This window comes from Magallana gigas, chromosome 2, assembly GCF_963853765.1.
Source record: "Magallana gigas chromosome 2, xbMagGiga1.1, whole genome shotgun sequence".
Classification (NCBI taxonomy): Eukaryota; Metazoa; Mollusca; class Bivalvia; order Ostreida; family Ostreidae; genus Magallana; species Magallana gigas.
The window spans coordinates 2,235,734-2,247,797 of record NC_088854.1 but is presented as its reverse complement, the minus strand read 5'-3'; the positions used below and the strand labels follow the sequence as shown (position 1 = coordinate 2,247,797).

Genomic DNA, 12,064 nt, shown 5'->3' with positions numbered 1-12,064 from the left:
TTAATATCATTTTAATTTTAGTTCTCTCTCGTTTGATACCGATCACAGGGAGTGATTACAACAGATGGGGGCCCTGGTCAGTTGAACCATGGCGACACTAGGGTCCCCGGAACCCTCTGATGCTGGCACAGAGAGCACAGAACTACAGAGATCCCTGTTTCAGCCCCCATAGCAAACTAAAAATGTCGCATAAAGTTTAATTCTGAAATAATTGAGGTATCTGATTTTTGTTGAGCATGAAACACCTGCACTGAGAGAGTACAGAATGCGGGAGGTAGGGTGTGGAATTCTTGTTTTATTACGGTCTATCGTTTTGTTATTCTTTTTTCACTTTCTCCAATATTTAAATCTTTGTTTCTTGTGGGACTTTTATAATGGAAAGGGGGGGGGGTCTTCAGTGCACCTGTATTGGAGTAATTTTCTGCCTAAAACATTACACCAAGCATTTATTAGATGTTAATTCTTTAAATGTGGGTAAACACACTAATTATTCCTATCAAACTGTCACTCTCCTAGCAACTTATAAAAATTAAGTTACAACATCGGATTTTTTTCTACTTGTCATCTTGTACCAACAGCGACAGAAATGGTTTTAAAAGAGATTCCTTGAATTAACTGCGTTGTATGATGGCAAGGGGTCCCTGGAGCATCTAAGAGCACCAAAAACCGCCGAACACTTCAGCAAATAAGTCTTAATCAGCTCCACCAGGTACTTGAAACGTTATTGCAAAGACTTAACTCTTTGCAGGTGAAATCCGGAACTATTTGTTGTGCGCTGTTGGGAGTCTTCATCATAAAGATTTCGACACCCCTTGTTCAGCAGAGCTAGCGTTTTAAGTGCTTTAATCATTTCATATACCACGTCGGTAAATTATTTATGATTACAGTGCCACGTGTAGGCCATTAGTTATATATCAGGAAAAACCCTATTATCTTTGCTTTGCATATTGCATAAAACAGCTAACAGACGAGCTGCACCCGAAAATCAAACAGCAAAATGTTGTTCTGAAACATATATTCCTGTACGTAAATATGTGATTTCGCATTTACTTTCAAGAATTAAATGAAATGAAAAAAGGCCAAATGATATATAAATTAAGACAGACTGCATACATATTTACACTAATTCGACTTCTTTCACTTGATGTTTAGCACGCAAAGAGCGAATTGAAAAAGACAACTTAAAACGTGTTCTATTACCGATTGAAATAGAATTAATTTCTTTTCCTTTTCATCTGTATTTTGAGTAGAAAAACGTTTAAAACATTTGAAACAAGTGTTTGATGTAAGTAGATTATGAATAATATTTGTAATTCCGTTCCCTTTTTTTCATTTTCCCGGTTATCAACAGGCAATGTTTGACAGGAAAAGCAATTGCCTCAAAAGACATTACAGGCAATGTTTGAACAGAAAAGCGATGCCCTCAAACCTAGAGCTCTAACAGGTTTGATATCCATATGTCCATAAAAGGCTTATCATATAACTACATCTTTAAGCACAAACCATTTAATTTTATTTTGCAACCATTAAGTATCTACTATATGTTTTCAAAACGTCTTGAAAAATGAATTTTAAAGTTTACTTGTATGCTACAGAAATTTAATTATCTCAACAGTATTCACCCATGAAATCTGTTCATTTTGGGATTTTTTTTCAAAGAAAAATTGTGACAATGTTACTTAGAATATAAGACTATAAGTTTTAAAGAGAGAAAATTAATTAAACAATAAAAATAAACATTTTTAATTTTAAATTGCCTCTGCAAAATGGTTCAGTTACCACTACAGTAAACGAATAGACTACGTAGATATAGATATATGTGTATAACAACTTTCCCCTATAATTTTTCATGAATATTTTAAGAGATGTATTCATATTTTTATGGGTTTTTTCTTAAACTGGGGTTTCTTCGCGCATATTCTTAGTCAATTCATTTTGAGAAATTAAATCTAAAGCAATATTATTTAAAATTGAATTTATTTATTATCCGTCAATTATAACAAACAAATGGTAAATATTCGTCAGCTAATGAAAGTACACTAGAGGAAATGCTGAAAATTTCCTTTGCTTTCACTGCAATAATCAACATTCTTCATGCATTTATACACTAGTGTTTCTAGAGTGTCTGCTAGAATTTCACACCCAAAAACTAAAAAAAAAAAAAATAATAAGTCGTTCAATGTATGTTTCGAACACACCTCACGGTAATATCATGATTGTCGCTCCCCAGTCGAAACACTGAAGACAGAGGTATGTAGATGAACTGTAACAGAACAAGTTTGCACCAGGATAAGGTAGGCAACTATATGTTCGGGAAGACACCAGCATTTAACTTCGATGTGACTAACGAGGGAGTCATTACCTCACAAGTAAGGCATACTTTGTATGCAATGTTAAGGGGTTGGGTACAGAATTCCTAGTGAAATCTTTGGTTTTGGGGGGTTGGGTCTCGGTGCCCTGACCCTGGGGTCATTTCTTGCCACCGCCCGGGGTTATCGCTGGTTTGTCGTTGCTGTTATCAGAGTCTGAATTACAGTCCGACTTTTTGCCATCACCACAGTTATGTGTCTTGGTGTGCTTACTCAAATGATCACTTCTCATGAAGCGTTTGTTGCATATTGGACAGGCAAAGCGTTTTTCGCCTGTATGCGTTCTCAAATGCCGCTGGAGTTCATCCGACCGCGTGAAGCGCTTCCCGCAGAACAACCAGTTGCAGACGAACGGCCTTTCCCCGGTGTGCCATCGTAGATGTGCTTTCAGATGAGAGGTTTTTCCATAGACTTTGCCACATCCGGGAATGTGACAACTATGCATGGCTTTTTTGCGCAAGTGGGCAGCAGCCGGTCCAAGTCGCTCAGCCTCTTGACAGTTTGGACAGTCACATGTTGCCCTGCCTGCCAAGCGTCTTTGAGACTTTGATGATGTTGTCACATTTGAGAGTACCGGTCTTGGTAAGAATTGGTTCATTGAGTTAGCACCGATATCAGTTTGTGACGGAAACATACTTTTGTACGTCTCCGATAGCAAATGCTGATTGCTAGCCAGGTATGGATTACTGGAGGATCCTAACGAATGAGTCAAACTATAGTCTGTGTTGGAGTAGTTTGGGGGTAAAGAGGAGTGGATCCCAGGGGTAGAGCCGGGGATCTCTGAGTACCACGAGTTATGGTTAGAATGCATGTCCCACCACGACGCGGATGTGTTTGGCGGAGTGCCGACGTCCTTGACCGTTGAGTGATGCGTCAAGTTCAAAGACCAAGAGTCGTACGGATGACCGCTCATGGACGTTGGGAGTCGTGAGTACACGTTTCCAAGCACTGAGCCGCTCATGCAGTTTTCTGAGTACATTTTGGGGGGATAGGTAGGTGATGGAGTATCGTTTGAATGCTGAGAGGCAGGCGACTGATGTAACCAATCGCTACTCCCGTTAGCCGTACTGACAGAAGTTATAGGAACGCGGTTGTAGTTCAAACCGGAGGCGGACATGTTTGCGTTTAATCCGGGTATTCTTTGTGATGAGAAAGTCATGGGGTCCGGCGCCGTCACTGCTGTAACCGGCCTCTTCCAGGGGTGGAAGCCTTTATTGAGTGATGAGTTGCCAAGAGGCGAGGGACATCTGTCCAATTTATTGCACTGTGCGGCCAACATCGCCAGTGGGGCTCCCCCGATGTGGTAGGGGTCCTGAAATGAGAGAATTCAGCTAATTTAGCATGATACATTACATGTTCCTGATTCAAAATTTTATGCTCAAAAAATTCTCTCTTTTGGAAAATTAGGAAGAAAATTAGGTGTCTCCAATTTAGAAAGACATATGTTCCAGTGAATTTACCAGACATAACATTATGAGAGAAATTTTATAAGGACCAACACGTGTTAGATGAAATTGAAATTGGGGAAATAGCTCATAACTTTGCATTAGACTTGATAGTAAACTTCTAAAACCTCCATCAAGAAACCAAATTATTTGTGCAGAATTGTAATAATATGCAAATACACGAAAAATCATCAAAGGAAACGCATTGACCTGTGACGTTTAAATGAGATGTTCCCCTCTTGAATGCGAAAACGGGATTTTCTAAAGAGTAATCGGATTTAAACTTTGTCAAAGGAAAACACGGCACTGTCACAGCAGGGGGAAGATGAATTGAAAAGTCACCCTTGTATCGCCGAAACACGGTCCCCATCGATCGAAGGTTTCCCCAATCGCTCTCCAACAGAACCTAGAAGTTAGCGAGAGACTTCTGGGGCAGAGCTGCGTGGGGGACCACTGCTATAAGTGTACTTCACACTAACTTAATCAGCTTGCCTAACCTCAGTGGCCCTTAACAGTAATTAACTAGTTTGTTCTAGCCCTATGAGCTTTGTAGCATCACAAACAAACAACAATTGATACATGTACACTGCACACCTAATATTATTTTGAAAATATCTGCAAACGATGCAAATAATCTGTGTTTATAATCAATCTTTCAAGGAGGCTGGGGTGAAGGAGGGGGTAATCGTCATATCTACCCTGAATGTTAAGATATGATTTGTTAAGCTTTTAAATTTAAGGATTTTCCTATATCTTTTTATGTACAGAGCTCTTCTCCTTAAGAAGATCAATACAGTCCACAAAATGACCCCGTCCATCCATCCCTCTTTTGGATGTTGACATTTAACCGTCTCTCTAATTCGTTACAGTTTAATTAGAGTGTTTGATTAAAATTGAAAAAAAAAATCATAAATGCTTTTTCACGCCTCTGGAATTCATTTTAAAACTTTCAAAAATAATTAGATTCTCGTTGAATCATAATAAAGTAGAATATTAAAAATTGAACTGTAACAAATCGTTTGTTCGCTGATAATTGTTTTATTTTCTGCCGTGTTTTCGGACCACGTGCTATCAATTTTCTATTCCGAAATAACTCTGACCACCGCACTCTGACATTAAAAATACGACACCCAGTAAATCAAATCGTGGACCTCGCACCTGTTTTGAGAGAAACTCGCAGGAAATTCGATTCAAGGTGAGTCATTCAGAGGTTGATACAGTCAGGTGAAAAACACGATTAGTACCTCTCGCTCTTTGTTAGAATAACATAGTTCGCATCAAAGAGTTCTATGGAAACTGCGGCGATGCATGCTGCTTTTCTTGTTATTTGAATCAATTTTAAATGTTTGAAAAAAAATCTTGTCACTGTAAGAAAAAAAGTTACAATGAACTTCAATTTGTTTATCATATTTTACACCCCACAAGGAGCTTATCTTTCTCTCATATTTCTTTTAAGTTTATCATAAGCATTTCTGTTAAATAATTTATGTAGTTTAATTTTTACGATTTTCTTTGGACTTTTTATAGTCCTTTGATTTTTTCCGTAGTTTTTCCAAACTTTTATTTAATTGCAAGGAAGCTTCAATTTTCTGACACGATGTCGTTTTCCATTATTAGCTTGGTTGACTATATGTATTAATCACCTATCTTTTAGTATATTTTTAAAATCATGAAATTAGTTCTTCTTTAATCCACGTACTCAAAAATATACAATATGCTTTTTTCCGATTATCTATACTTTATATACCTTCTCTCAAAAAAGAAAAAAAAACCTGTTGAAAACCATTATTATAAACTTCTATTTAAATTATTTTAATTCATATTATAAAAAGCATTAGATTTACAAAATTATAATTCTAATTTCAATGAAAAACTCTAATACGTTATGTTTTATTTTATTTGTATATGATACGGAATGTTTGTTTGTTTAAGTGTCTATCATCGCCACAATTAACGCAACATTTTAATTATATTTTTAACTTCGGGATCAGAAGTTTTTCAGCTTCTAAAGAAAAATATATTACCACCATATGTTGATAAGAGTAATTTTTATAAACACGCATCCAAATTTATTAATAACGAGATCAGGGAGATGGATTTCAATTTCAAGATTTGAAACGATATTAACACATACCCAACCACTTAATTATCAGATCAAAGAAAATATGCCTCGAAATCTTCACAAATCTAGCACAAAAAGCATGTTTATAAATTCACACATTTTCATTGTGATCGCCTCAGTATGACTTGATTTTACGAAATCGTTCTACTTAAATCTGTGACAATACGTAACGCCCAGGGAGAGGGGGACCCGGGGAGCGAGAGGTCTGGGGTCTGATTCACGCAAGCTCCGATTGATCTTACACCGATAGCAGTCAGATTGAGGCCCACAGATTGAAATCATTATCTGCCCTACCTTGCGGAAACATATATCAGTATTTACGAGAAATGAATGTGTCACAAGTCAATCAACAATTGTGTGGTCAAATAATAAACAGACGAATCAACGCGCTTCACTGCATTAATGTCCGGGTACTTTCACGGATATTAAAAATTTCATTTTGATTGAAATTGTACTATTTTATTTAACTTGTTTATTATCTTAAACCTTTTTAAAAATCAAGCTATTTAAGTAATCAGGGTTTTGTTTTAATTTTTTACAATTTTTTTGCATTAAATCTCTGTAAATTTTAAAAGATTTAGAAAAACGAAACTAACAACGTTAAGACATTTTTCAATCATTCCTGAGAATAATAAGAATTGAAACATTGATAAAGAGTTATCCATGTTTATCAATAATAAACTTCATTTAAGGAATCAATAAGATAATTTAATTTCTAGAAAAATTATATGACTATAGGGTATATTGAATGTCCCATAATTTGTGTGTGATAGGTTTTGGTATAAATTTACAAGACCAGAAATCTATTTTCTATTTCCGGACTTCGGATAGAATTCGAAGGCATGGAATAATATAGATACATGTACTGTGAATTGTCATATATTTAAAATTGATGATCGAGAACTTATTATTTGGATGTTATTCAATTTAACTTTTTTTTTTTAAGTATGATTTTATTCATACCTTTAGAGAGAATTTATATGTTTTTGTGTTTTTGTAAACTTCAAATAATTTTTCCACTAAATTTGCATAAACAAATATTTCTCTAAATTATTCGCACATTTATTCGACTTTAGAAGGATCAGTTATAAACAGGAAAAGCTATGATACAATGACAGGCGTTTGGTAAGTGGTTTAGGAAGAAATGAGGCGTGATTGCCCTCCCTTAATGAACGCTGATTTACTGATTACCCGTCAATGTAATTCTTTGTTCAGATGCAAAGCAGAAAATCGTCAAAAGAAAAGTTTTTAAAAAAAACTGGGTACCGTGTACAATCTAACGTTCTGTCGGAAATTAAGGAGGGTTGATGGACAAAAAACTAACAGACAGATTCTCTGTAAAATGTTACATGCGATTGTTTAAGCCATCAACTATGGCTTAGTAAAGAGAAATTCCTAATATTTTAGCTCTAAATTTTGATTTTTTCCCCTATCTATGTACAAAACTCCTCTTTTAAAAGAGACGAATATAGTCTAAAAATGGCCGCGACCAAATGAAGGTATTAATTATCGAAATCTCAAGGATATGTAGCACTAACGCAGCTTACCCCCAATTAAAAGTGCGTAAATCTTGTCTGGCCGTATCACTGTCACTTCAAAAATTACTTAATTAACATCAGTTATGTGTTATTGAATATGCTTCAATTCGTAGATATATGAAGAGTTTATAGAAATGTGAAGATTTAATATTATGCAAACTAATGGATGTAATTCTTATTCAAACCTTTTTGATATTGAAATAATTTTCTTTACACTGTACAAAATATAATCTCAATAGATTACTTCTTATTTGAAATTCACACTACAAAAAATATAAAATCTGAAGATAAGTAATGCAATGGAAATCACTTCAGTGTTGATCTTGAGCTTTGAATAGCGTGAAACTGAAGAAGACTTTAAAGTTTGATAAAAATAAATGCGAATTCGTTATCAAGCAGCGGGGTCTAGATTTCCAAAAGATAAATTCGGAAGAAAACAGAAGAGTTTAAATATTAACTGTCTAGCACCCAATACCCGTATTTTTCAATTGATGCGACTAACTCAAACAATTATCGACTTTCAAAATAAAACGACTGGCAATTCATCTTGAAAGCATTCATTAATTAAAGCGGAATTCCCTGGAAGTTTTGTCCGTTTCTCGTCTTCGTCACATGGTTATTTTAGCTGGTTTCCCGTTAATTAGAACAAGAACTTTACTAGTAATAAAAACAGAAAAAAACGTAATTTGAGGTCTGATCATCACCTCAGCTACTCAGAAGAATTTAATAATTGCCAATCCCAAAATGACTTCTTCCAATTCCAGCAACGAAGTACTGTCGAGGCTGTAATTTTACAGAAATTTCTAGCAGAATCTTATAACACTGCAATTATTCCTCAAAAAATCTATACGTAAATACAGATTACTAACGAAGCCTGTATGAAGAAAAAAACCTGGAGGGTGATATCTTCAAGACGCACTCAAAATGTCTCATGAAAAACTCGTGATAAAATTGGAGGTATGGAAAAACGATATGAATGCACAATTATTACAATGAAGACTTACCCCTAACACTGTCGCTGCCATCTCTGTTTAATGAGAGTGTATATTAGTTCCCAAACATTTGTTCATCTCAAAATACTCGGCCCTCAGTGTCCTATGTCACGAATTGTGTATACATTTAATTTGTCTCGGCCCGCCCTCTGGTGCTGTGCGCATTATCTGATCTGTAATGTAAACCCGCCTCCCATTGGAGGAGGCTGTATTCTCGCGAGATGATTGACTGTGTGTGAGAGAGGAAAAAAAGGTTGATATCAAGTAGCGAGAAAACTCCCCTTTAATCCCTAATTACGGCCACCGCACAGAATAAAAAGTTACCTATAATGGTTTGAACGTGATGAGTTTTAAATCAAGGATAATTCTTGTAATTAATCAAATCAAACGGCGATATCTTTTTCGCCGAGTTAAAAAAGCTAAAATGTGTTTAAAACGGTAGATAATTTCATGAAACCAAGTCTAAGCTCTCAGATCGTTGGAATATCATTGCAATTTGAACCATATCATATTCACTGTAGATGAATTGATAAATGCAACGCTTGTCTTTAAGCAGATGAAAGTTTACTTAACAAATTACCTGATTACTGCTAGCATTGTTCGATATCTACATGATGACCACCCAGTGCACGTTCTTGAAATTTCAGGCATTGTCCCGTCACATTTTCTCATGATATATATTTTATCTACGTACATTTTTTTTGGTTCGATCGACACTGCCAAAATAATTTAATTGTAAATCATGATGGCCCGGTTAAAATTGTATACTATCTAATTTACCCTTATTCAACATTCAAATAGAGAGAAAACAGCGGTTTTCACTGCACTGAAATGTGTTGAGCTAAATACTTGTCATTTTTATCGAAATATTAATCCAAAATGGGTGTCAGAATTTAGTGATGTCAATCTAATAACATGATGTGCATTTAGTCAATTGTTCGGCCGTTCTCATTTTAGACGTTGAGTACTATAGTACTTGATTTTCATTTTGCTGTAATCTCAAGTTTATTAATTTGGTCTTTCTAATTTTCGCCTATATCATTGACAAGTCATCTTCCATTAACTTCCTTTGTCCTCCAAGTAAGGTCACGTGATCTGGAAAAAGACCCAAAAGAGGTTCGGCGTATAATGAAACATTTGTTACACTTTTTAATTCTGCGTTGAAGGTTTAATGTATGCAGACAGAATTGTGTAAATAATCAATTGAAATTCGTCAAACTCAATTTTAATTAAAAGCTTTCTTGAAGACGGGCCCATAGAGTTTGGGGTGCTTGAAGGCGTCAGAAGGACGAACCCGACAGAACAAGACTGTCAGAGATGAAGGCAAAACTAAATGTTTTGATATAGCAGTGTATGCTGAACACATTTTGACACATAGTTATGAATCACCTGAGAGAAATTGTGTAAATCCGAATTATTTTTGTTATCAATGGCGTTCAAAAGAAAATGATTTAGACTCTTTATATTTTATATTTTCAATCGTTTTGGACTTCATTATATGCAAAAAGTTTATCAGTTGCATTATTTAAAAGAGGGATTTCTTTTATTATCATTTTTCAACAGAAGGAAGTATTCATAGAAAATATTTATCTATCATAAATTGAATTTCTTTCGAAGTCACAAGTAACCAAACAGTATTTTGTGAATTGTATTCAAGTGAATTAAATCTAAGATTATACAATATTTACTGTACATCTGTTATTAATATGAAATTTTGAATATATTTTCCATTGACAGTGACAGTTCTATAAAAAGTTCATATAAAAAATGCACACTTAATGCTGTACAGTAAAACAAAATTGGAGAAAAAATAAATGATGCTTGACTGTTTTTACCTGTAACAACAGTGCCCTTTACTCATCTTACGCTGAAGTTTTAAATCAATTACAATTTGTTTTGATTATACTTCTGATAAAGGTTGACGCCTAGTGAGTTTCGTCCCTTGGTTCCATAAGGTAGACCATTATTATTACTATCAACATAAAACTAACACCATTTACCGAAGAGGTTTTTGCTAAACTTTTTAATTCATGGAATAACAACCAACAGATGCGTACCACTAACACTTGATGTTAAATATAGTTTCGTCGTAATAAAAAATATACCTAATAATTCATGATTAGGTAGGGGGTATATTTGTTATGATGAGAAAACTATGTTAGTAAGATGCCTGTGACGTGTACGCTTATATACCTGTACCTGAATGGATGTAGTCTGATGCCAGGGACATAGCGACATTATTGATGCAAACTGATGTTTGATGAATTGCAATTTTTGTCTAACTTTCGCAACTACAAAAAAACCAAAAAAAAAACCAAAAACAATTTATTTCTTTTTCTTTTTATTGGTATCAAAATGTAATATATAACTTTTCAGAGCGTTTTGTTTTTTAATAGTACAATAAATTGTTATAAATAGAATTAATATCAATACTTTCTGAGGTTCAACATCTCAAACTCCAAGTGCAGTGGAAGTTCCTCCTGCATTTTAGCCTCTGTGTGTTCATATAAAATGAAAGTGGAATCTTGAGTTGCCATTTTTCTAGTTGAGCATCATTTGGAAAGAAAGAGATTGAGATTTTGACAAACATATGACGGCATTCCGCTCCCTCTACACTCCGGATTTGTTAACATAGCCGGCTTTCAAGGCTTGATTCATAAAGCTGGTATGCAATGGCAACATTATATAATTTAAAAAGTTAAGAGTTATTAATGTACTTTATTTTCTACAAGTGTGTAAAATGAGTTTTCAGATTTGTCACTTGTACTTGTGGTAATGCAAAATATTACTTATACAAAACATCAATTGTTTTGTTTTAATTCTTATTACAAATGTACGTATATGTACAAGCAACTCACGGCAACAAAAACTCAATAGTCCAATAAAGAATTGTAGATAAGTTTTCATTTGTGTCATTGTTGGAGATTGCAGTTTGGTTAGGATCGAATCTTTCTGTCATGAATAAAACTTTATTCCGTAAATATTCAAGCGCCATTAGGAGTAATGCTTTTATCAGCCACTTGAAATCAGGCGTAATAACCTTATTAGAGACAGAAGACTGTGATGGCAGAAAGTATTTCATTTTTCTGACAGATACCAGCACACGGGCATGTTTGAACAAATTCGCCGTGAAGAAATGCGACACACACACATAGCGGTCTCTCACCCCTCGCACCGACCGTGAAGCACCCCCTAGTTCAAAGCGACAGCGAGAGCACCAGAAGGTTTGATCTCAAAGAAATAGATAAATTACAGTGCTGAATTCAAAATAAAACATTAAAAGCACAATACTCTAGCTCCCCTCTTCTCAACTGATTGAAAAAATCTTTTCTTCAGAGGAAACATTTGCAATATTAAGAACTTGGTTAATGACTTGTTGGACAACGGTTTTAACATGTTCTCAAGAAGTTCGTAATTTGGCTTATTTGGAAAGCAACGCTGAGAGTAAGGCGATTTCTTGCACTAATTTGTCATTTACCTATATTTCAAGTTAAACAAATACACATACCCCACACGTGGACCCAACACAAGATGGCCAAGGTTTCAGTATGATATAGCCAATCAGAACACAAGGGCAACGGTTCCAAATTATAAGACA

At 35.0% G+C, this 12,064-nt stretch overlaps 1 protein-coding gene across 1 annotated transcript; it reads right to left on the bottom strand.

Moving 5' to 3' along the window:
- Positions 1 to 1,960: 1,960 nt before the first annotated feature.
- Positions 1,961 to 8,637, bottom strand: LOC105345434 (transcription factor Sp9). The gene is made up of 2 exons (XM_011453560.4): positions 8,479 to 8,637; positions 1,961 to 3,681 (listed from the first exon to the last, which is right to left on the bottom strand). Exons 1-2 carry the CDS (start codon positions 8,497 to 8,499, stop codon positions 2,470 to 2,472), a joined length of 1,233 nt encoding a protein of 410 aa, XP_011451862.1. The 5' UTR covers positions 8,500 to 8,637; the 3' UTR covers positions 1,961 to 2,469.
- Positions 8,638 to 12,064: the final 3,427 nt, after the last annotated feature.